We start from the raw sequence: 23,960 nt of genomic DNA, 5'->3' as shown, positions 1-23,960 counted from the left end.
ATCTGCATGAGACTCCAGAGTCAAGACTGAATGCCTAATTCCAGCTAGGAATCTCACAAATAAATCCATTGTGCACAAAGGGAACCAGATAAGAAAGTATAGACACTTTCATGCAAGCACATCACCACTACGATGGAGAACAATTTAAAGACTGCTCAGTTCCAACGTGTAATTACTCCAAGAGGGACACATTATTATTGATAATGAGTCTTTCTCACTGGGAAGTTGGATTCCCTGGTGGGAATGCATTTTTATGGGTTGAAGATCAGTAAAATTTTCAAGTTAAATTAGTTACCAAGTGTTTTTAAATATTAAATATTATAATGGGTGCCGAAATAGGCAATGCAATTTGGTCATAAAGACACTGAGGACAACTTCTGTTTTGTATGATTACAACCATTACTTATTGAGTTACAAATGGCCACTCATAACCAGGAATGGGTCTTATCCACTAATTCCTTCTTGGCTTGCAAATGTCAAGTTAGAAAGAAGTAGGCCGAAATGAATCACTGCAGTTCGGCTGTATTCACTGCTCACTAGGACTGGTCACTTGCCCAAACTATTTGAATTTCTCTTTTTAAGTAGCTAAGTTTGTGTTTGCTCTTGATTCCTCAGGCTTCCTACTCTTAATTCCCACCTCAGTTTTCTTATCTATGTAGTGCAGGTGAGTCTTGGTAAACTTGTTCTCTCTTGTCTCAAGATGATTGACTTTTCTACCAATTGCTGATGATATTTGAACCTCTACATGGAATTCTCCATAAGGGTAATCACTGTAATTATGTCTCTCCTATAAATGTTTTTAAGATGGAAACATGTTATCAAACCATCTTTGGATAACATTTTTCTTTATTGTGTTTTAAATAATGTTTTTAGTACCAAGAAGGAGATTTTATTGCTAGATAAAACTCTCTCTGTTGTGCATTAAAATTTGTCTCAAATTCAATAAACTTTGGCGTAAAGTAAAAATAAGGCCAAGAGTGCTCACTAAATCATGGCTTGAGCTGTCCTTATAAAAGCAAAACTCAATAGTCACGTACATCATTGAAACAATTCAGTTACTTTTTTCTTATTTTTGTTGATATTGTGTTTATAGAGGCATAATAGCAATAAAAATTCTATTTCACTAAATACCTAATCTCACATTTTCAAATAAAAAAATGAATAAAATAAAACAATGAAAAAGAAACAAATATAATAACTTTCTCTGGTTTTGTAAATGCTGTTGTAAACCATTCTCCTTACAAATGATATATTAAGAACCCAAGATTTCTACTATGTATCAAATTAAAGTGTGATGATTGTATTAAAATTCTGAACCAATCAATTAAGCAGGTGCACAAGTCTAAATATGATAGGTAGGTAAGAACAGAGGGATGATTATGAAAATTTATCAAATAAATCTTTTATAGGTAATATTATGTCTTTATCAGTTTTATGCTATCATTCTAACATTTCCAGTTTCAGAATATAGTAGCTATAAAAATTTTAAAAAATCAAAAACCAAAATCATAATAAATTAGCCTTTCTACTTTGTGCTTGACTCCCAGATTGTTTTTTTAAAACTGATTGTTATATGCCAAAAGTGTAAAATTTATTCCAAGAAAATTAACAGGCTACACAGATAAATTTTGGCAAATGCAACTTTATATTGAAGTTCACACATCTGTTTCTTAAAGAATGAGACTCACAGAATCTAATGTATTTCTAAAATACCAGAAATCATATTATAAGCTTTCACAAGTTAAAACTGAAATAATTTAAACGACCAATACACTGAATGTGCAGAAAGTATAAACAGGACTGTGCCTTCCATAGAATAAATGCTTCACAAATTGTGCAGGATATCATACTAAGGCTGTGGTCTCCCCTTGACAGCTGACTTAAAATATAAACATACATCAACTGCCCGCTTCTTAGAACACACTAGAATGGGTAGCACACCTCAGAAGAAAATCTCATTATTCCAATGATGTGCACCTTAATTTTCAAACCATGTGAGGAAAAAGGAAAAAAGAGTATTAAATGATCTTCCATGCACTTCCAGATGAATGACCATGACCAGTTACTGATTCAATATCCCTTGCCTATTTGCTCCAGTGCTAAATAATATGAAGGATACTAGATAACCCTTTAAGGCAACATGTGTTTATTCTGCATTATTAGAACCGCTCAGTTGTGACTGGCTGGTACCATTAATGTTGCCTCCCAGACCAATATCTAGCATTTGTAAAATGTAAATGAATTGGAAAACCTTTATACTAAATCAACAGAAACCACATAATACAGCTCAATGCTAGCAATTTCACTAGTAGGTAAGGAAAGTGGTATTTAGAAATAGCAATGTTTTAATACAAAAAAAAAAAAGATAAATTCTAATCGGAACCAATAAACTGCTTTGGAATCTCCCCAAAACTTACAAGGCGATTTTTAAAGTGTGATATTCCAATAATTCATGGCACGTCTTTAGTGTATTACAGTACTTTAAGTCCCCAAATAGTTTAGTCTTTGCAAAACAAAAATAGTATGAAATGTTTTAAAGTCTTCAAACTTCTAAAATTAGTTTTTATCAACACATTTACCTCATGTCAACTTAATTTATTAAGATGTCCAATGCTAATTGTTTTTTTGATGTTTTTTTTTCATACATAGTGATATACACAGCATTTAGCACTGATACTTAGCACCTGCTACTTTCATTATCTAGTTTTCAACCACAGAAAGAAACTTAGGGCAGTGGTTCAGTCCTTTCTTAATTACAAACCTTCACCAGCAGTCAGCAGGATCACTCTGAGATTTAAAATAGGATTATAGGTGAACTATTGCAAAGACTGCAGAATGTTGCCCAAATCCTTGTAACTGCTGATCCCATTCTTGAATTTCTTCTCAAGATATGGCTACAGGCCACAATTGCTTAGCAGAGAAGGTTAGTGTTTCACAAGGCTAAAGATTTACAGATGCTCCCTCATATAACACAGTAAGGTTCCCTTGGTAACCTGGATTTTCTGCAGTAAAGAAGGGTTGTGCTGAAACAGCGCCTCAGCTCCCTGTTGGAGAAAATGCAGACAAAAGGATTGATTCCTGCTTGGGCAAAACTCATCCAGACAGCGGCTGTGAGAAATCCCCCTGGTACTACAGGCCCTCTTGCAAAAACTCTCCAATAACAGGCCACCAGGTAGGGGCCCCATAAGGTTAGGAAGAGGAAAGTCATTATATAGAACATTCTGCTGATCCTTTTCTCCATTTTGAACTCGTCTAAGACCAACAGCCTTCTTCTGCCTGTGGTGTTTGCATTTTGCCTGATGCCCAGCAAGGTGGGTGGCGTGGGACCCCTTCCAAATCCTGCTAGCCAATTGGCAGCTGCCTGGCCACTGGCTCCAGGACCATGAAAAGTCCAGTTCTGGCTGACTGCTGCTACAAACTGAACTGGCTTCATTTTCCTTCGATCGTGGACAAAAAATATCAGCTTGAGGTAGACAAGCTGTGTGGCTAGGAGGATGAGAGCAAGGAGCAGCATAAATCCTAAGGAATCATTAGCCCTGAAGGAGCGGTGTTGGAAGGTGCACTGATCCTCCTCCCTAATGAATGAATAAGTGCCCACATCTAAAACTGGGGGGAATGCCATGGCCACAGACAGAGTCCACACCATGCAGATCACAGCCAGACACGTCCAAAAGGTCAGCCTCTTTGTATAAAAGCGGTGATGGGCGATAGCTAAGTATCTGGTGACACTGATGCAGAAGAGCATGAAAGCAGTGTGGAAACAGGACAAAACCCCCAGAAAGGCAATCACTTTGCAAGTCAGAGTCCCGTAAGTCCAGGTGGAGCCATTTTTGACAGAGTTGAATACAAATGGAAAACAAATTGCAGATCTGAGGATATCTGAACAGCAAAGATCCAGCAGAAAGTAGTAAGGTGCTCTATGCAAGGTCTTATCTTTCACTAGCAAAATGGAGATCAGAAGGTTGCCCACCACGCTGACTCCTATTATGAAACCCAAGGAAGTCAGTTTCAGAAAGGCTGTTAGAGGCGAGAGATTTTGCAAAATGTTGTCAGCTGCATGGCTATAGTTCGCCATAGATGGATGGAGGATAAAGATACAGCCTCAGTTAAGTCTCATGATCTAGATATAAGAACAAGGAAAAGATAGATCCATACATTTTACTGAAAATGTAATCCACAAAGAGAATTGATCCGATCTGCAGTCATGCTTCCTCTTTTCTTCCATTTGATTTGCCATCAGAGTATCTGGAAAAAAAATGAGCTATCAGTTCTTAAGTTAACAAGTAATGATGTCAGTGCTAACATAAAGCTGTTCATTTATGGAGAAGCAAATAAAGTTTTAATTTCAAATAGTAGTTTTTGCTTCAGTAAGTATTTTTGCTTGAGATTTCAGGGAATTAGCTTGTTTAGTTTTTCAAGCTAGATGATTTTAAAAATGTCCATATTCTAGAGAACATACATTTGACTGAGTACCTTGAGACTAAAAGGAATAAAGTGTTCCACAGTCATAAAATATGCCGGTCTAAGAATTAATCACTAGTATTGCAATGAAATCTCTAAGATTGGTGATGGGGGACAGAAAGGCTACCTACATTTTTCTGAGGTGTGTTAGTACTGTCAGTGTTTTACAGGCAGCTTCCCTGCTCATATGGATCCAAAGAACCCTGCAAAAATGTGTCTTTAAACTCAAGTGCCACTGTTCATGCTGCATGAGTATTTGTTGATTCATTTTAAAACATAATATTACTACTAGACTTCAAAATTAATAGAAGTTGTCCCAAGATTTGATATGATTTAATCTTTGTCTTTCCCTCTCTATCCCATCCCCCAACTTTTGGCAAATCTTGTCTCTTTTAAGCCCACATGATTATTAAAAATGGTTAATGTAAATATTGGCCAGGGAAACACACCCAAAGGAATAATGCACTTCCATCTGTAAACCTTGGCTGCCTGTATTCAAATGAATATAACACAAATCTGTATCTCCTAGACAATTATGCTCTTCTCATTTACACTGAAAAATCTGTTGCAAATTCCAAGCGGCTTCATTTTAAAGCAAAATGCACATTGTCTCTTAGGTGCCTGGGAGCTACATCAGAGAAATTGGTTTTCTCTCTTATTCCCACGGAAGCATGTTTCCTTAGCCACTTTTCACTTGCTGGGGATATGCTGATGGAAGCCTAGGCAAAACTGCGTTCGATGATTTTAATTTCCCCACCGGTACATCCCCGGGTAAATACCGATCGCATCATGCAACATTACGAAACCTGAAATCCGCCACCCCTGGATTTATAATGGGGGAGGGGGAGGGGGAGAGAGAGAGACATGCATTACATACGCGAAGATGGGGAGAGAGATTGCCTCTGTGCTGCAACGGAAGGGTTTCGGTGATTCGCGGTCTGATATTCCTGTCTTGCAACGCTTTCCAGAAACGAAGCTCTCAATAAGCCTTACTGAAGATGCATTGTCTGAATGTACTTCCATTATGCAGTTTAATGTCAAAAAAAAAAAAAAACTCGGGGGGGCTCTTTCCCCGTGAACCTGCGGTTTCATCAACACTGTGCAAACCCCCTCCCCCCGAACTTAACCAAGAGTATATCCTCCTACCTGTTGGTGTTGGATATCCCGACAGACTATAGCTTCTTCTTTCTATAAATTGCTGATTTTTTTTTTTTTTTTTTTTTTGCCTTAGTGCCTTGACTGAGCATCCAGGCAGGGCTCGGCGGCGCCTGCGCGCTGGAGCCTCCTTGAGCTCCAGCCGCGTCCTCCCCTGTCGCAGCGGCACTGTCTCCCCCAGTAACGCAGGGTCCGCGGCGGCGGCGGCGGCGGCGACGCGGTGGCGAGGGCGGCAGCAGGGGCTGCCTCAGCCTCTGTGGTGCCCCGGGAGCCTGTTTGCGTCTCCAGAGCTAGCTGGGTTTGTTGAATGCCCTGTCCAGTTCAACTGACAGCATTAGGCTTTTGTCACCTTGTGGCTGCTTCTGAACTTTTCTCTCCCTGCATTTTAAGTGGGGGCTTGGAAAGGCTCATTCAGGACCTCAGGCCCATCCTCTTCCCTTAGGGCAGCGCACAAGGAAGCCGCCGTGCCCCGGACGCCCGCCCCTTCCCCAGCTTCCCGGAACCCTCGCCTTCCCGGAACATTTTCTTCCTTTCTCTTTTAGGGTAGTTCAAAGCATTGGAAGCTTCTTTTGGAATTCTTCTTAAATGATTTCCTCTGCTGACCTTTGAATTTGCAGGTTAGCTGGAAGGGGTGGGGGGTTGGGTGGGGGGAGGGAGAAAGAATGAAAAAAGAAAGAAAAGAGAATTTAAAAAATTGCACAGTCAAAAAGCTTGTCAATGGGGAAGAAGGGAAAGCAGGTTAGGACAACCCTGTCTTTGTTAGTCATCTCTATTTCCGAATGCACGCAAATCTGCGTTTTGGAAGGGAAAAGCTAACTTTAATAATTTACATTCACTCTTCCTTAACGGAGATGACTAAAGAATCATTCAGCGTACGGGGGGAAAAAATTATAGGCTATTCCTTGCATTCCACCCCACCTTGGAACAGCCTTTCTTTTCCCTTTTTTCAAGTTCGGCTGACCAATAGGTTGGTGATGTCAAAGCAGTTGTGTGTATGAGTTTCCTCCCCCCCCCACCTTTGTTATTACAGATGAAAAATACCAGGAACATAACGAATACATAAAACTTACACCAGTCCAAACCGTCCGATGATATCACAAACACCACATATAGTCTGATACCTGGGTGCTTAGGGAGCTTCTAGAATCATGCATTTCCTTATTTTACGATTTCCGAAGAGTTTTTTTTGTGAGGGTGGTATAAGATTTTAAGCAACCACCCCCCACTTCCCACCCCCCAAAAGCAAGCAGACATGCTTTCATTAATCCTCAATGTAAAACGTCTGCTTCTCTTCCTGCAAGCTTATTGCTTTATAATAATCTCTTAATGAAACAGAAAAACTAAAAAATCTTCTCTACTGTAATAATTTGATCTCTAGACAGCAGTAAAATACCTCATTGCTGGGTGGTGAGACTGTGACATTCGGGAGAACTCAAGCCAATCAGCGTACAGATAATATAGGTTAATTTACATATTGCATTTCTATTGGACACTCAGAGGCAAAGCTTTCGCTGTTTAAAGCTTAAAAATGACCACTTCACTGTCATGATGTCACAGTTGTTACACAAAGCCCAATGTTACTAATACTAAAACATTGTTTAATTTACTTGATTTGATTTTGAATATGCCTAGCCTGTTTAAAATATATATATATTTAAGAACATACCTAAGGCACTTTGGCATTCTTATAATCTAGCAAAATCAATACTAGAGCAGTACTCAAAGTAACTTGAGGACATTTCCATCCAAATGAAACATTTCGCTTTTTAAAAGACAAATGAATTGAGCAGAAATCAAAACTACATGTCAGTTTACAACTTTTAAGTGAATTTCAATTTTTTTTTAATGGAAAACAATTGAACTTTCTTTTTGTTTGCAAAACATGAATTCGGAACTCAAAACTATGATAGTTTGCAACTTCTAAGTGAAATGTCCCATTTATTTTTATAGAATACAAAATTCAGTTTGTTCTTTTCCTTTTATTTCCCAATTATTGTCTCAATTTACTTTTCAAAGAACAATTATTTACTGAATTTTTAAAATAAAAGACTTAAATTTAAGTTTGTGAAGACTTACGATGGACTAGATATTAGGTTGTATGGATTAGGGAAAAGCTATTTAAAAGTAAATTAAGAGGGCAACTGTACTGTCAAGCCATGAGGCAATAATTTACTCTGCAGAAAGCTATAGGACTAAGATCCAAGAGTTTAACTAGGTTTGTGTTTTAAGAAACAGATCCTGAATCCTTAAAAATAATAGAGAGGGTATATGTGTATGAAATACCACCTCTTAGGGTATATTGAGCTTTTTAAATTTAATCCTTTGCAATTGAGCACAGTTACCTCCAGTAGCTCTTCAGTTTTTTTAGTTGTTAGATGAGAATGTCATTTTCTTGCCTCACAAGGGGGCTCGGGAAATTAATGAGTATTTTCCATTTAATTCATTACTCTACTAGAGAAAACATTGGAATCTCCTTCTTGTATCAACAGGGATTTAAAAAATGTGTTTAATAGATGACAAAAATTTCATCTCATCTATAAGTTCTCAAATGTAAAGTGTTGCTTCAGATTGTTTACATCATAGTGTTATTTGATTCTAGCTAATTTCATTTTTCGATTCCTTATATCACCAAACCTAGAAAAATTGATTTTCAGGTTAAGAGTAAAGGAACAAAGCAAACATAATAAAGTACCTTATACTCTAATCCTTGTGTCTGAGGATTTAAAGGTTTTCAAGCTCTTGGCATATTACATTTACTATGTTGATCACTGCATTAGGAAGACTGATGCAAGTTGCTTAATCTGGTTCTTGTAATAATAAATATGTATATAATTTTATTTTAAAAAGCAACCACCTTTTCTTGACATTACTCTATTTCAGGTTTTTGCCAAGTGATGCATAGACTTGTGGTGAATAAACAAATTGTTTTTGTTCTATGTATTGTTTATGTGAAAATGTATGTCAGGAAATAACAACCCTGGATGCAGAGAATAGTTAACTAGGATGAAAATTCTAAGAAAAGATTTTTTAAGTATTCATTTAAAATTTCATTTTTTTCCTGCTTAAAACTGGTCATTAAAATTTAAAACAATATCTTTAGGGTTCTCAACTTTTGTCAAAATCTAAAGCAATATATGGGAATGAGCCTTTTATAGGTTTTCTGGAAGCTATGTTGACAAGAAAGGTTCCCATTGGACACTTCTGCATAGAAACAATTTCTGATAGGTTATTCAAAATAATTAATTAACCGAGAATTTGTGACCAGTAACACAAGGAAATTATACATTTACATTTTGATAATGTTTTTCAGATTACAGTTGCTGCAAAAAATAATCTTTTTCACAGTGACATTCAAGTAACTGAAACTTTTTAGGGCATTGTGCTTGTCTACTTAAGGAGTAGAATGGTGAAAGAATATACTAGGCCTAAAAAACTATCACTAGATTTTAAAATTGTGCCTCAGGATTTGGAATAATTATAATTGTGAACATCCTAGCAATGAGATTTCTTCAGAATTTTAGTGAATTTTTTAAAAGATTAGGAATCTGGCATGTTCCTTTCTAAAACACTTAAAGAGTCATCTTTTGTAAAATCTTTCTCCCTGCTCTGCCATAAAAAAGGTTCCAAAATGTTAATATAATTCACTTTTAATTTTTAAGAAATATTTTGTATATTTAGTTGTAGATGGAGAGAATGACTTTATTTTATTTATTTATTTTTATGTGGTGCTGAGAATCAAACCCAGTGCCTTGCAATGCTAGACAAGTGCTCTATCTACCACAGAGCTACAACCTAACCCTTACTTTTAATTTTAAAGCTAGCATCTATAAGATATTTTTTTCACTTCTCAATACAAGAACCAGTTTGAAAACTCAGCAGTTTATTTTTTGTGACTTGTATGTATATAATAATCTAGTCTCTAAGAACTTTGAGACTTGTTCCTTTATTTCATTTAATAAACATTTGTTAACCTTCTACTCTATATGCTGTCCTTTGCTAGTTCTTGCAAGAAACAAAAAATCAAAAGGTGGAACAAGCAGTTTCATCAATGTAAGGAAGACTTGAGCCAGTAAAAGTGGTGAGTATAGAATGAACAGAAAAAAAGGGATGAATCTCATTGGTACAAGGAACCATATTTTTATGAAGTGATTAAAGGGGGAAGCAAAGGAGATTGAAAAGTTAAGGATTGATTCTTGGGTTGAATAATGAGGAGGCAGAAGACTTCATTAACCAGAAATGGCAAAAGTTAAAAAATAGGAGTTGGTTTGGTAAGGAAAATGACGTGTTCATTTTAAATGTATTGAATGTGACATGCTGGTAGGATGTTCAAATGTTCAGTTGGAAATGAAGAGACACAATTCAGAAGTGCCTGTAGGTGATAGGCAATCTGGTAATAGGCTGATGGTATTGCCAAGGGAGTGACTGTTGAGAGAAGAGGCTAAAGTTAGGCAACAAACATGCCCATTCCATTCCATTAGGACAAACCATAAAACTAAGGGAATGCCTACATTTAAAAAGAAGGAGTGGTCATGAAAGAACCAGAAAGAAGGAGGAAGGGAGGAAGTTCAATGTAATAGGCTCTATGGAAAAGAGAATTAAAAGGAGCAGACCATCTGTGCAAATTTTGACTAGGAAGTTTGTTTTTTATCAGTGCATTATATTTACACACACTGTAGGGATTCATTTTGACATAATTATAAAAGCACAGACTATAATTTGTTCCAAATCATCACTAGTTCTTTCCCATTTCTCTGCCTTTGTCCCTGCCCATTATTCCCTTTTGCCTACTCTACTAGTCTTCCATCTATTTATTTAGAATTTTTAAAATTAATGCTTTATAGATAGACATAAAGATGAACAGCACTGTGATATCATACATGTGCATAGGATAGTTTGGTCAATTTCATTCTACTGTTTCTTGATTTTCCCATCCCTCCTCCCTTCCCCTTAATCTTCTTCCTCTACATACTGATCTCTTCTAATTTCATGGGATTCCTTCACTCCCTTTCCCCTGCTTAATTTGGTCTAGCTCCCACATACAAGAGGAAAACAACTCTTGACTTTCTGGTCTGGCTTATTTCATTTAACATGACATTCTTCAGTTCCATCCATTTACCAGCAAATGCCATAATTTCTTTCTTCTTTATGGCTGTATAACTCCATTGTGTATATATATATACTGCATTTTATTTATCCATTCTTCTGTTGATAGGCACCTGCTCTTGTTCCATAACTTGACTATTGTGAAATGCACTGCTGTAAACTTTGATGTAGCTGCTATAGAATGCTGATTTTAGATCTTTTGGATAGATACTGGGGATTGGGATGCTGGGTTATATGCAGTTCTATGACTAGGAAGTTTAGAAATGTGATGAATGAGAAGATATCCTGGAGTTGGTGATCAGATTAGAAACCTTTGAAAGGGCAGTTTCAGAAAAGCAAGTCAAACTAGAAGGGATTAAAAAGTGAGGGGCACAGGCTTAAAAGCCTGTAACATCAGCCTAAGAAACACTTTGCTGTTAATGACAGTGCTGTTTCAGTGATAAAGGTCTTAATGAATTCTTTTGATATTTTATGAACAAAATTATAGTTATTTGAGTAAATAAACCATGTCTTCTTCTGGAAATCTTTAAAACTCTTCTTATGTTACACATTATTTAAATGTGATAGTGTAAATGAGGAGAAGAGCAGATTCAAGTTTCTCTACTAATGCCTTGTAAAACTTTAGAGTTTAGGAAAAAAAAAAGCCCTTGATCTGTTAAAATATTCTAAATGTTCCCATTCACCTCTGCACTGATATTTTAGATTCATTTATGTTCAGCCAGAAGAAAAACAGAATGACTCTGTGTGTGAGTGTGTGTGTGTGTGTGTGTGTTGGGAGAGAAAGTAGGAAGGAGAAGAGGAGAAGCAAGTGTTGGTAAAATAATTAAGGAATGAGAAGTTAATTTAATATTTAGGTTAATGGAGAGTCACACATATCTTACATGGATTGTAAATTTTCAGGAAATAAAAATGCATTGTAATTTTTAAAACTCTAGAACTGTAAGGTTTTTTTTTCTTTGATTATTCAGAGTTTATTTCAATCTTGCAGTGCATTAAGGCCATTATTATCAGTACCTGTTATTCAATAATATAAGCAGATTGGGGTTATTTAAGCTTTTGTAGTGTTTAGTTTCTTGACAAATGCACATAATTAAAATATGACTTAAGAAGGTTATCTTAGACTTTAAGATTTCCCATGTTGACTCTCCAAAACTACAATTTGATTTTCATTTCTTTATAAAAGCATAGCTTTATAAAACAAAAACTAAGGCACAAATCAAATTTCACACCCCTCATAAATATGGTTACTACTTTAATGTGGTTAACATTTGGTTAAAATGGAAATGTGTTCTTTTCTGCCTGACTTTGCATTAAAAAGAACTTTACTACATCCTTGAGATAGCATTATTTCACTCATTCAACAGATGTCTTAGTCTCCACTAGAATACCAGAAGACCTATAATTTATCATTGTTCTTTCTTGGTGATCCAAAGAAACCTGCCACATAGAAGAAGCCCCTGTACACTTTGGTTGAAAGGGTGATTATGAACCTACCACATAAAGGCTTCTGTACTAGGTGCTGTGGGGAGGATATGAAAGGAAAAAGATAGTGACACAGGCTCCAGTGAACTCTATGTTTTCCGTAGTGGAATAAAGTTAGGGTAATTGTTTGTATTATGGGTAGAAAAATTTTCTTGGCCAAGGATTTTATCTGGATTTGGGGGAGCTTTATTTGCTTTTTAGTCTTATTACATTAGCATTTACACAATTCTTATTGGCCTTACTACTCAATAATTTCAAACTATTTTCTAATAATGACGACTCACATGCAGATATGAGCCTAGAGCAGATATCGTAATGCTTTGAGCTCCTAACTTGGTGCTAAAATACAGTACAAAGTATCTCTAGCCTTTATCTGGCTTTGGACTTATTGTCTTTAATATTTTAATAACAAAAGAGTGGCATATACTTAAATAAACAAGCAAAAACCAATCCAATCTAATATATTAGCACAGAGGTAAAAAGCTCAATAATACAAAAAAATAACATGATTCAATGATGAATACTGTTGAATTATATTTGGTATAAAGCTGCCTCTGTAACAAAGTGAACTTCATTCTGACTTAATATATAAATAAACCTAATTTAAGATTATGTTCTTAAAATAAATACCTGAATTTCAACCAGTGACAGTGGCTGAGCCTTAGCCAATCACAATCTGCCAATTAACAGAGGATATCCATATTAGGTAAATGCCTGAGATATGACCAATCAAGCTGTTTCTACAGGGCACTTTTTTTTCCCTGTTTATAAATATGGCCTAGATAAGTTGCTGGGTGGAGCTCTCCAAACATCTCCTGGTTCTGAGTACTGCCCAATTCATGAATCATTCCTTGTTCAAATAAACTGCTAAATTTAATTTGTGTGAGATTTTCCTTTTAATAATATTCTCTGTTCTGACTTTGCCTGTGGATTATTTGTAATTTTCTATAGGACAAATGGAAAAAATGGGATTGAAACAGAAGCTGATCATTTAGCTAGAAAAAGACTTTCTAAGGATCATATTATTCTTGGTAAAAATCAGCATTTTCAAGGGGGAATGATGGCCAGCATCTCTTTGCAGGAGTTCTTTCTGTCCAGGGGAAACCAAGCCACCATAAAAGTTATAATCTCAGATAATTAATAAGTAACAAAACAGAGATACTCAGAAATATATTTATATAATGCGAAGCCCTGGAACTAGACAAAGGGAAAATGGCTCTGGTGGTTTATTTAAGGGGGTACATCAAAGGCAGGGATAAGGTTTCAAGGGCAGAGTCTTGTTTTTTGATATCTTGCAGTCAGCCGGTTGATTGACATCTTGGCAGGTCACACCCATCTCAGGTGCTGTGTGGGCCATGGCAGAGCAGGAAAGAGATTCACATTGTCCCTGGGCAACTGACCAGAGGAAACATCCACTGCTGAGAGCCATTACCAAGTAGGAATAACCATCGTAATCCTTGCCAGCATACCCTATGTTAAATGGACTTGCCTTGGAAATTTGCTTGTGACCTTGCTTATGTGTTTGAGAAAGGTGACCCTGCTCAATATGACCAGGGTGGATCCAGGATTAGGGTGTATCCTGCAGGAAGTATCCCCTTCCTTGGGTTTAGGGCGTGACAATAGGAGTTTTAGGGAAGCTGGAGGTTGAAGATTATTCCTGCTGGGAGTAGGGCGTGCCTGCTGCCTGAGTTCCCGCTGAGTTCTCCTGGAGAGAAAGTATTTAGGACGTGAATTGTGTGTGTGTGTGTGTGTGTGTGTGTGGGCGGGGGGCATTGGGATTGCCCCTGAACCTGTGTGGAGGCGGTGTGAGATCAGGAATAAAGAATTGCTGTTTGAACCTACAAAGCTGTGTGGTGGCTCGTGATTCTGTGCCAAGCCGAGACATTGGCATTTGGCAATCCACTGGCCATTCCCAGAAACCTGAAGTCTCTATCCATGAAGCTTCCATGTGCTGCGACCCACATGCAACCTACGTGATCTGTTTTTGCATTTTCTTTGCATTTCTTCTTTTAGAAGGTATGGAATTTTTCTTCTTTACCAGGCATAAACTAGAGTTGAATTAAGAAGTTATTGTAAAAATTGCTGATTCATCTTATTAATGAAATACAACAACAAAAAAATCTACCAGCCAATCACTCTTTAAGACCTCTTGGTTTGAACAAAGGCCAGAGATGATGATAGTTTGTAATCTGTAATAGGGAAGTATAAGCAATACTTCCCCAAACTGAAAATACAGTAGCAGCTCTCTTTGAAAGGAAAAAAATAATGACTAGGTCTGGGTATGTAAAATTTTTCTGAATAGAATTTGGATAGTATTGCCTTTTTCCTTTATCTGATCTAAAATCACAGCATCCTGTATTGGCAGTTGGTTTGTGATTTATAGCAGTTTTTTTCTGGCATGGCTATAGTTAATAGATCATTAATCATTTCCATGAAGTATAAAGAATACTCTTGCATGCATGCATCAAGAAAAAGGTCCCTTGCTTATAGAGATTGAATATACCAAATATTTTATATACATAATCTTTAAAATCTGTACTTCTGTTGGTTATCTTCTCTTTAAATGTCATTGTGCTACCTATAGGTGTCAGGTGAACAGGCTTAGGGAGTATAAGTGGGAATGTACCTATGCCTAGAGTCCAATACTTGAAGTATTTTTTTTAATCTATAGATTGTATATCCTTTAATAACAATCAAGAGTGCAGACGAGAGCTATGATTCTAACATTTTCAGAACTAGTTAGTACTTGTCTGAGCAAACAGCTGTTTAGGAAAGCTGAAGGACTACAAATCAATATTAGGCATCTAAGTAAATGATTTGTCCTCCTGTGAAAATTCTCAATGTGGAAATTTCTGGCATTTTCAGTTAATGGATTGTCTCTTCCAGTCCCTATGAGGTTGTGGCATGTAATTCCAAGACTGCCATTTTGTTTTACTTGTGTCTAGCCACAGGTCTTTGTAAGTTCCAGGTCTTTTCTGGCAGATTAGTTCTAAGGGCATCCTGGGTATCTTGCAATTCTTTCTTAGTAGATCTGATCAATTAAAGTAATTTCATCATATAAAATTAAAAATTCCCTCTCAATCAAGCATTCACTAGTTCAAGTACATTCTGTATGCAGTTACAAGTATACTATAGTTTAGCTTTATACAGAACACTTTCACATATACTGACTCTTTAATACTCAAGATATTTATAAGTGCCAGAGTAAGGGATTAAAACCTTGTTGGCCTAGAGATGAGCCCAGGGAGTCTTTTCCATTATTCTATGCAGCCTCTTCAATATTCAGCCTCCATTAAACCAAGTCAGTGCATTGACCAATCTGCTCCCTTCCTACAACTTAGTACTAAAATTTGATTTCAAAATACCCTTATGAAAAATATATGTAAAATCACACTATTATCTTAGGACCTTTCAAGTCTTCACTTTCCAGTTAAGGATTTTTTTTTTCCCATTCATGTACTGTTAGTTCCTGTGAATTCTAATGGGAATTAAGCACATAAATCCTTCAAACACAATTTATATACTATGAATCCTGCAGAGATGGCAATTTGGTATGTAGTCTATTTGTAATCCACTCTATAAATGGTTTGTTTTTTTGTTATATGGCATTAAATAGGTGAGATTCTTGCTGGGGTTCCATAATGAGTCTTAATACTGTTCTATAGAACATACACAAATTGACATTTGGTGAAGAAATGAAGTGAACTTTTTATCTTAAAGCTAAAGGATGTTTTAGCAAAAAAAGTCAAGAAAGTGGGATTTATATATGGCAATGTCACCCTAAAACTGCTTGATATTAGCCTGCTCTCTGTATAATTTTGTTATTTCATAGCTCTATGAAGACAAAATCTCAGTTTATGTTGATTGTTCTTGTGTCCTTGATGCCCAGAATAATGACTGGCACATGATAGGCACTCAGAAATTCTTAGAGGTAAATAAATCAACATTTCTTTTTTAAAAATCAGCAAAATTAAGAATTAAATCACTTTCTTTTGCATCTATTTGTCCTAATCTTTGAGCACACATGGTACTTTAAAAATAAAGAATAACATCTTCCTTCTACTCTGGAGCTATGCAATATATTATGGCTGAAATCTTTCTCTTACAATATGTACAAATATTTTTAAAGTACAATATGTTATAAAAAGTCCCAAGTCAACAGAAAAACTTGCAGTATCAAAATTATTGAAATATCACGTAAAATGCATAGTATATGTGCATATACACAAATTTGAGGGTGAGGTTTGTATCAATCCTGAGTAATAGGATAAAAACTTATTCACAGTAGACAACCCACTTGATCAATACCCTATGGTGAGGAGTTATCAAAGCCAAAATCACATCTTGAATTTTTATCTTTTCCTGGCTGGTGATACATAAATACACACACACATACATACATACATACATACATACATACATTCTTCTTTAAAAAATATTTGTTTAGTTTTAAATGAACACAATACCTTTATTTTATTTATTTATTTTTATGTAGTGATGAGGGTTGAACCCAGTGCCTCACGTATAGTAGGAGAGCACTCTATCACTGAGCTACAATCCTAGACCTGGAAGATACAGTCTTGAGACACTGGGCAGCGCCAGTGAGCTGCAGCTCCTAGCTAGCCATGCCATCACCAGAATAAACTAAATAACCAGAACTCTTTAATGTGCATTTATTAACTTACTTAGTTTTCACAAAACCTTATAGGATGGGTTCCATAATTCCATTTTATTGGTGAGGAAATCCATTTTATTTGAGGCATAGAGACATGTAACAATTTGCCAAGGTTAATGGAAAATTTGGTATTTGTGCTATGTGACTTAACTAAAGAAGTGGTAAAATCTGAAATTGAATTAAAATTTTTGACACTAAATTTTACATACTTTCATATACCATAGTATTTCTGGAGTCTGAGCCAGATCTATCCATAGATAACTTAGTGTGAATCAAATAATTTTAAATATTCTAACCAAAATAAAAAGTTGAAATAGATAAAGTTAATTTTAATAATATATTTTACTTAGACCAATATATCCAAAATTGAATTATGACAACATGCAATCAATACAAAAATATTAAAGAAATATTTTACTTGTTTTTTTCCTCACTAGGTTTTCAAAATTCAGTATGTATTTTACAACATTCACAACACATCTTGATTCAGATTAGCCACATTGCAGTGTTCAAGCCAGCTCTTCACCACCACGTTTAAAGTCTTTGGGTATAAATAAAAATAATGAGGCCTGGAGAAGTAAATTTCCATAGTCCCAGAGTTAATCAGGTGCATAAAAGTTGTTAGTGACTAGACTTGAAGAGAGAATCAATTACCAAGACTGTGGTAAAATTTCAGCAGGTCTACAGTGTAACACTATTCCTCCCTGATGCCTCTCAGCAGCCTGTCACATCTAGACCTAAATAATCACAGCTCATAGTACTGGGTTGAATCTTTCACCGTGAAGGTCAGACCAGCTAGTTTTGTTCTCCAGTGAAATACTTGTTAAATATAATGCATTTGTTTATTTTTGCAAAGTTGTATGAAATGTAAAGAAAGCAAAAATTTTAAATCTCCACCAAGCATTGGAACACAGAAATTTCTACCATTCATATATTTTCTCTGTTTAAATACAAATGGGCTGTGGAAAGTGTATTATCACAATGTACTTCAGTTTGAGAAGAAGTTTGAGATTCCATAACTTTAAGAAAATGTCTCTAAGGGACATTTTCTGATTTCATTACATTCTACTCTGGTCACTTACAAGGTCATTATTCTATCCTCCAGTTGATAGCTAGAAAATCCAGAGTGTTTATTTTTATCCTAAATTAATTCAAACCATTCAAGTTATCGAAGCCAGAACTGATCTAAGATAAATATTAAGTAGGAGCCCAAAGCAAGAGTTTCTTTCTTTATTATTATTTTTATAATTGTATTGCTAGAGTCCATAGGGTTTGAATTTTAGATCTATGATAGGCCTTACAAAGTCACCAAATAGTGATATTTGAACTTTTTTTCATTAAGGTAGTTATAATGGTTTAGATGTGATGTTTTCCAAAAGTTCATTTGTGAGACAATGAAAGAAGTTTCAGAGGAGAAATGATTGGGTTATGAGAGTCTTAACCCAATCAGTGAATTAATCCCCTGATAGGGATTAACTGAGTGGTAACTGAAGTGGTAGGATGTGGCAGGAGGAGATAGGAACTGGGGGCTTGGCTTTGGGGTATATATTTGTATCTGACAAGTGGATACCTCTCTCTCTGCTTTTTGATCAATATGTGAGCTGCTTCCCTCTGCCACACTCTTCAGCCATGATGTTCTGTCTCACCTCAAGCCCTGAGGAATAGAGATGGGCTTCTAACACCGTGAGCCCTCAAATAAACTTTTCTTCCTCTACAGTTGTGCCAGTTGGTTCTTTTAGTCACAGCCATGAAAAATCTGACTAAAACAGTAGTGATACATTTTTTTTTTCATATTGGTTTCTTGGAACCCAGTACCATGAGCTGTGGTTATTTAGGTCTAGATGTGACAGGCTGCTGAGAGGCATCAGGGAGGAATAGTGTCTCAGGACCAAACCCTACATTGTAGACCTGCTGAGACTTTACCACAGTGGAGCTGTTGTGAGTGAAGCAGGACTAAAACTGGGGACTGGAGCCATCATCTGCTACTTTTTTACTGTTTGATTTGGTGGCTCCCAAGGCATCTCTGTAGAACCTAGGCATATGATTAACACAGTTGTAAAACACTGATTTAGTACCTGCATTTTTTTTTTCCTTGCCAGGTTAATGATAGCCCGAGACTTTTAGTTTTAAAATATTTAATCTTTTCAAAAGTTGTGCAGGCACAAATACTAGAGTGAGAAGAATCAGTGGAAAGAATTACAAAGAAAATAAACCAAGGTAGGTAAGAATTTTAGCCTGAGGATAGGGGTAGAACAAGCTCATTGTTGGCTGGTTTGATCAATGTTCATACACTCACACAATGAAATCAGACAAGGCATCCAGTTTTGATGGAGATGAGTTTAATTTTAGCAAATAAACATGAGTTAGTATAACATCATCTAGAGCACTAACTAGTCTTAAATTTGAATCTGGAGAGTCACAGCTGGCTATATAGAAGTTGTGTATTAATAGTGAAAGACCTAGGGCCATACACCAGAGTCAAGAGACAGGAAAATTCCCCAAGATAGGCAGTATGGAGAGAAGAGAAGATCAAGGTCCAAGACTTTAACCAATGAAAATTAAAGTATCGGAAAAGCAAAAGAAAACAGTTAACAAGACAGCAGAAGAGTAGTAGAGAGGTAAGAGGGAAAGAGTCCAAACATTCACAGCTTCTCCTTTTGGCTCCTTTGATAAAACCACTATCTTCTCTTCCTAAATCCACTACCTCTGAATTGGTCTTTCTGTAATACCCTTGCCAACCTGTAGTTTATCCTCCAAAGCACAGAGTGATTCATTAAAAACATTAAATTAGAGCATACCTCTTTATGCCAGAAACCCTCCACGGCTTCTCATCACTTTCAGAATAGAAGCCAAAGTCCTCATCATGGCCTATGCAGTTTTTGGTCCTCTGGTAACACTGTGACCTCATCTACAGTCTGTACCTTTCTCACTGGTTGCCTTTCTTTGAACACACTGAGCACATATCCACTTCAGGACTTGCTGTTCTCTGTGTGTACACACTTTCTTCAGCCAGCCACGTGACTTAGTCCATTACTTTCTTCAGATCTCTGCTCATGTATCACCTAAGAGAGATACTCTTCCTGACCATGCTCTGTAAAGCAGCACCCCTCTACAATCCTCCCTTCCTATTTTCTATGGTGCTTTATTTTTCTTGGTATCCTATAATCAATTCATATATATTTGTTCCTTTGTTTAATGTCTGTCTCACTAACACGTGTAGGAGTCTGACATTGAATAGGTAATAATTGTATAAAATATAATACTATAAGACAAAAGAGCAGGTGGTCCCAAGAAGGAATCAATGGGGTCAAGTACATTAGAGAAGCCACAAAGGAAATTAATGAGAAAGAGGGTATTTGAGTGACTTTCAGTTACCAGTGTTCCTGATGATGGAGAAAATCAGAAAGTGTTTCATCTTTATTCAAAGTTAAACATCTGCTTTCAGAAGTGTGTTCATGTACATTTTATGACATGTAATTTGCCAGCTTTATAATATTGAAAAACATCTTTCTCTTCTCTTAATGCAGTGATTACCTTAAAACTGTACTGTGGCTTTTCATCTTTGTATTCTCAACATTTGACACATTAACACAGCTAAATAAATGAATGAATTAAACAAAGAGAGAAGGGACAAGAAGTATATGTTTAAACAATGGGTTTAGACTGTTTAAAGAAAAACAACATTGGAAAATGGCTTAACTGGATGGTAAGATTTCCTTCATCATACTTATGCATATGGGAAAGAGAAGATCACCAAGCTATGGAAATAGCCTTGCTTCATATCTATCTCCATCCCTTACTAGCTATGTGATACTGGAGGAAATTACATCCTCTTTGCGCCCAAGTTTTCTGTGGGTACTATGGAGATAAAGTAGAACCTAACTCATAGATTTATAGTGAGGATTAAAGGAGATAATTATGTTTGTAAAATATTCATTACAATATTTACACATAATAAATGCTCAATAAATGTCAGCACTGTTGTGTTTATAAAATATCCAGCACAATAAATGTTAGGCAATTTTATTATTATCACATAACCAGAAAAAATATTTAAGTGTGTGTGTGTGTGTATTGGGACAATGAGTGAGATCAGAGGAGCTGGGTAGAACCAAGTCTTACTGATATAACATAGAGAGTTGTCTATTTTACAGATAGTGAGCTGTAATCAGTTTGGGCTACTATAACAGAACACTACAGACTGGAAGACTTAAAGAACAGAAATTTATTTCTGTAGTCTAGAAAGCTCAAGATGGAGGAGCTGGCAGATGCAGTGTCTGTTGAAAGCCTTCTTCCTGGTTTGTAGAGGTCTTATCCTTGGATCCTTACATGGCAGGGAGGAGAGAGGGAAAAGGGAATGAGGGAGGAAGGGAGAGAGAAGAGAGGAGACAGAAAGAGCACATTCACAGAAGAGATGCCTAGTCTTTTATTTTTATAAGGGCACTAATCCCACTCACTGGGGCTGCACCCTCATGATACAATCACTTCCCATAATGGAAAGCAAAGTATAGTTCAGAGTAAAGATCAGTGATGTGGAAGGGAATAGACTGCAAACAGTGGTACCACTGGAGGATAGAGGAGCAGAGGTAGAGGGCAGCAAAGTTCAGTTAGCATTTGTCTTTTAAAGTAGATAGGGGATAGGATATCCTTTTCTCTCACTGTTTCGACTCTACCTCCCTTCTCTTCCTTCCTTCCATCCGTCATTTGTGATTTGTGATGATGAGTAGAAGTGCTGACATTTACTTTAGAAACAAAACAAAACAAAACAACAAAACTATACCAACCATCTTATGCCAGCATTATATGCAAAAATAAAACACAAACAAGCTGGACACAGAGATCTTAGTATAAAATCATGAGTGCTCATCCCTCACTTCTATTTTATATTTTTTGGTAATACTAATTTGAATTTTATTTTTATTTTACTTGTTTTATTTGTCTGGCTGCCAATGTAGATTATATCATATTTTCTCAAATCGAATCCTTTATTTTGACATTTGAATTATTTGGACTTTTTATACAGGCAGAAGTCTTAAATCAGCCAACAAATGTTTACTGAGTGCCTCTTGGTGTCAAATGCTTTACCTTGGATATTCAAGAACAATGCCACACAAACAAACAAAAAAACCCAAGTATTTTGCTTCTAATACTATTGCTATTATGTTGACATGATTAATGTAATGGACTGTAAAGTAAATCTTTAACCTTGTTTTAAGGAGGATCAACCTTCAGTCACATATTGTATATTTAATGGTGTATTTTTGCTGCACTGTCTATCCTAGACTCCTCTCTCCTTGTTTCTGGTATTTATCCTTCATGCTCTACCCTAGTCCCAATTAGTAGTTCTAAATGAATGTTCTTGTTTAAGGTATAGACTCCAAAGTCACAGTAGCATTAAAAAGAGGGAGCCAGAAAACTTCTAGGTCTTCCAGACCCAGAAGAGTCATCATTAATTGTCAATTTTGGATATCACCAAAGTCCTAAAGAGTGAGCAATACATATCCATTCTGGTTTTTGTGTTTTCTGCTGGCTTTCTTTAACTCATGTCATCTATCAAGGAACTGTTTCTGCATTTTTTTTCCAAGCCTGGCCCCACTTCTGAGTGATGTGTTTGGCAAAGACTTTCTTCATATTTCACATATTCCAACAAACAGGAATTCTTGTAAGTCCCTGGCAGTAGACTACATATTTTGGGTAGACAATTTCTATTCATTTATAGTTTCCCTTAAGAAATGAGGTCCAGGGTGCCTTGCAAGTGATTTTTCCAGTGCCCTAGAACCTCCTGGCAGCATTGTTAGAACAGGGATCCTTATCTTCTTGACTCCATTGGGTGCTCTTTTCATTATATCACACAGCATTTCCTAGCCATAAACTTCTGTTGCTTAGCAACATAACTGAGGAAAGAAACTCTTCAATGTGTGGCTTAGTGCTTATTATGGTAATAATGATCAAATTAATAATATTTATAGATAGCTATCATTACTACTGACCACCCACAATAAAAAGTGTAGGGATCATCAGACAGATGGTACTTAATTGCAATTATGAAAATAATAATCATCATCTTGAAAATGACAATTCAAGAAAATGTGATATTTCTTTCACTTCATATGTTGTGTCCTTTTTTTGACCTTCTTACACACTGCCCACTATAAAAGTACATAATGACTCTAGGCCTTTTCTGTGATAGCAGATTTGTTTATATCCTCTCCCTGGACAAAGCCTTTCTTTCCACACCTAGAATTCACTGTCTTATAAACCTAGACCTCTAGCATTTCTGGTTCAGTAATGTATAGTCATCTCAATCACTTTCCACTTCAGAAAGGATATTTTCTGGAAGAATGGAGGAACAGACACTTTAGAAATATATTTATGTACATATTTGCATCTACCAAATTATAATTTAAAAATTAATATTTACAAGCCAATTTCTAGGCTAGAACCAGTTTCAAAGCATATGAAAATCTTTGGGGTACTTGGTAGGAACTGCTAATTTTGCTTATTATAGTGCTGTCAATAGTGTCAACATAGTAGAAACCACCAACATGTCCAGCATTGTCAAAGGAATGGTTTTGGAATATGTGATGGTAAATGTATGGAATGGAATATTATTTGGTGTTAAAATATCCATGAAACACTTATATGTTAAGCAGAAAAACCTATAAAACAAAGTAACATGTATGATCTAATGCAATCTTATTAAATTTATGTATGTGGGAGGTGATATGCAAAAGTGAAAATAGTTTTTCTAAGGGCATATGAGTAATTTTGTTATTATATCACATTATTATATAATATTGTTGGTATAATTTTCCTAGTTATTAAAGACACACATTACATAGTGTAATAACCAGTTACTATGGTTCTGAGTTACAGAAAAACACTGTTTTCATTGCTTTGAAATTGTCATTTTATCAGACTGTAAGCTTAACATTCCAAGTAACTTAACTTTTTTAGGCATTAGTATCTTCACTTGTAGGTGAGGATAATGCGAGCTCTGTGTTCTCATTCAGCTGGAGAATTAGCTTACCCAGTGCTCGCTCTTCCTATTTATGCTCACCCACCTCATTCACACAGAGGGTGC

General features: G+C 36.1%; 1 protein-coding gene and 1 long non-coding RNA gene across 5 annotated transcripts in view; one reads left to right on the top strand and one right to left on the bottom strand.

Moving 5' to 3' along the window:
• Gpr85 (G protein-coupled receptor 85) overlaps positions 1-7,011 on the bottom strand; it is a 45,192-nt gene extending 38,181 nt beyond the window's left edge. The window contains exons 1-3 of one of the 4 annotated variants that reach the window (XR_013435270.1): positions 6,687-7,011; positions 5,608-6,238; positions 4,156-4,245 (exon numbers count right to left, since the gene is read on the bottom strand). Coding sequence is in view for 3 of the 4 variants with exons in the window: in XM_021731034.3 (XP_021586709.1) it covers positions 2,963-4,075 (1,113 nt within the window). In the remaining variant the exon portion in view is untranslated. The other 3 variants (XM_021731034.3, XM_021731032.3, XM_078040336.1) reach the window with 3 other exon arrangements.
• The window catches only part of LOC120891862 (uncharacterized), a 284,577-nt gene continuing 266,760 nt past the window's right edge, over positions 6,144-23,960 (top strand). Inside the window, exons 1-2 of the long non-coding RNA XR_013435271.1 lie at positions 6,144-6,233; positions 9,617-9,694. This is a non-coding gene — a long non-coding RNA (uncharacterized LOC120891862). The remainder of the gene's footprint in view (positions 6,234-9,616; positions 9,695-23,960) is intronic.

Source organism: Ictidomys tridecemlineatus, chromosome 2 (assembly GCF_052094955.1).
Source record: "Ictidomys tridecemlineatus isolate mIctTri1 chromosome 2, mIctTri1.hap1, whole genome shotgun sequence".
Lineage (NCBI taxonomy): Eukaryota > Metazoa > Chordata > Mammalia > Rodentia > Sciuridae > Ictidomys > Ictidomys tridecemlineatus.
Note: the sequence above shows the minus strand (reverse complement) of the source record. Positions and strands in the feature narration are given on the sequence as shown.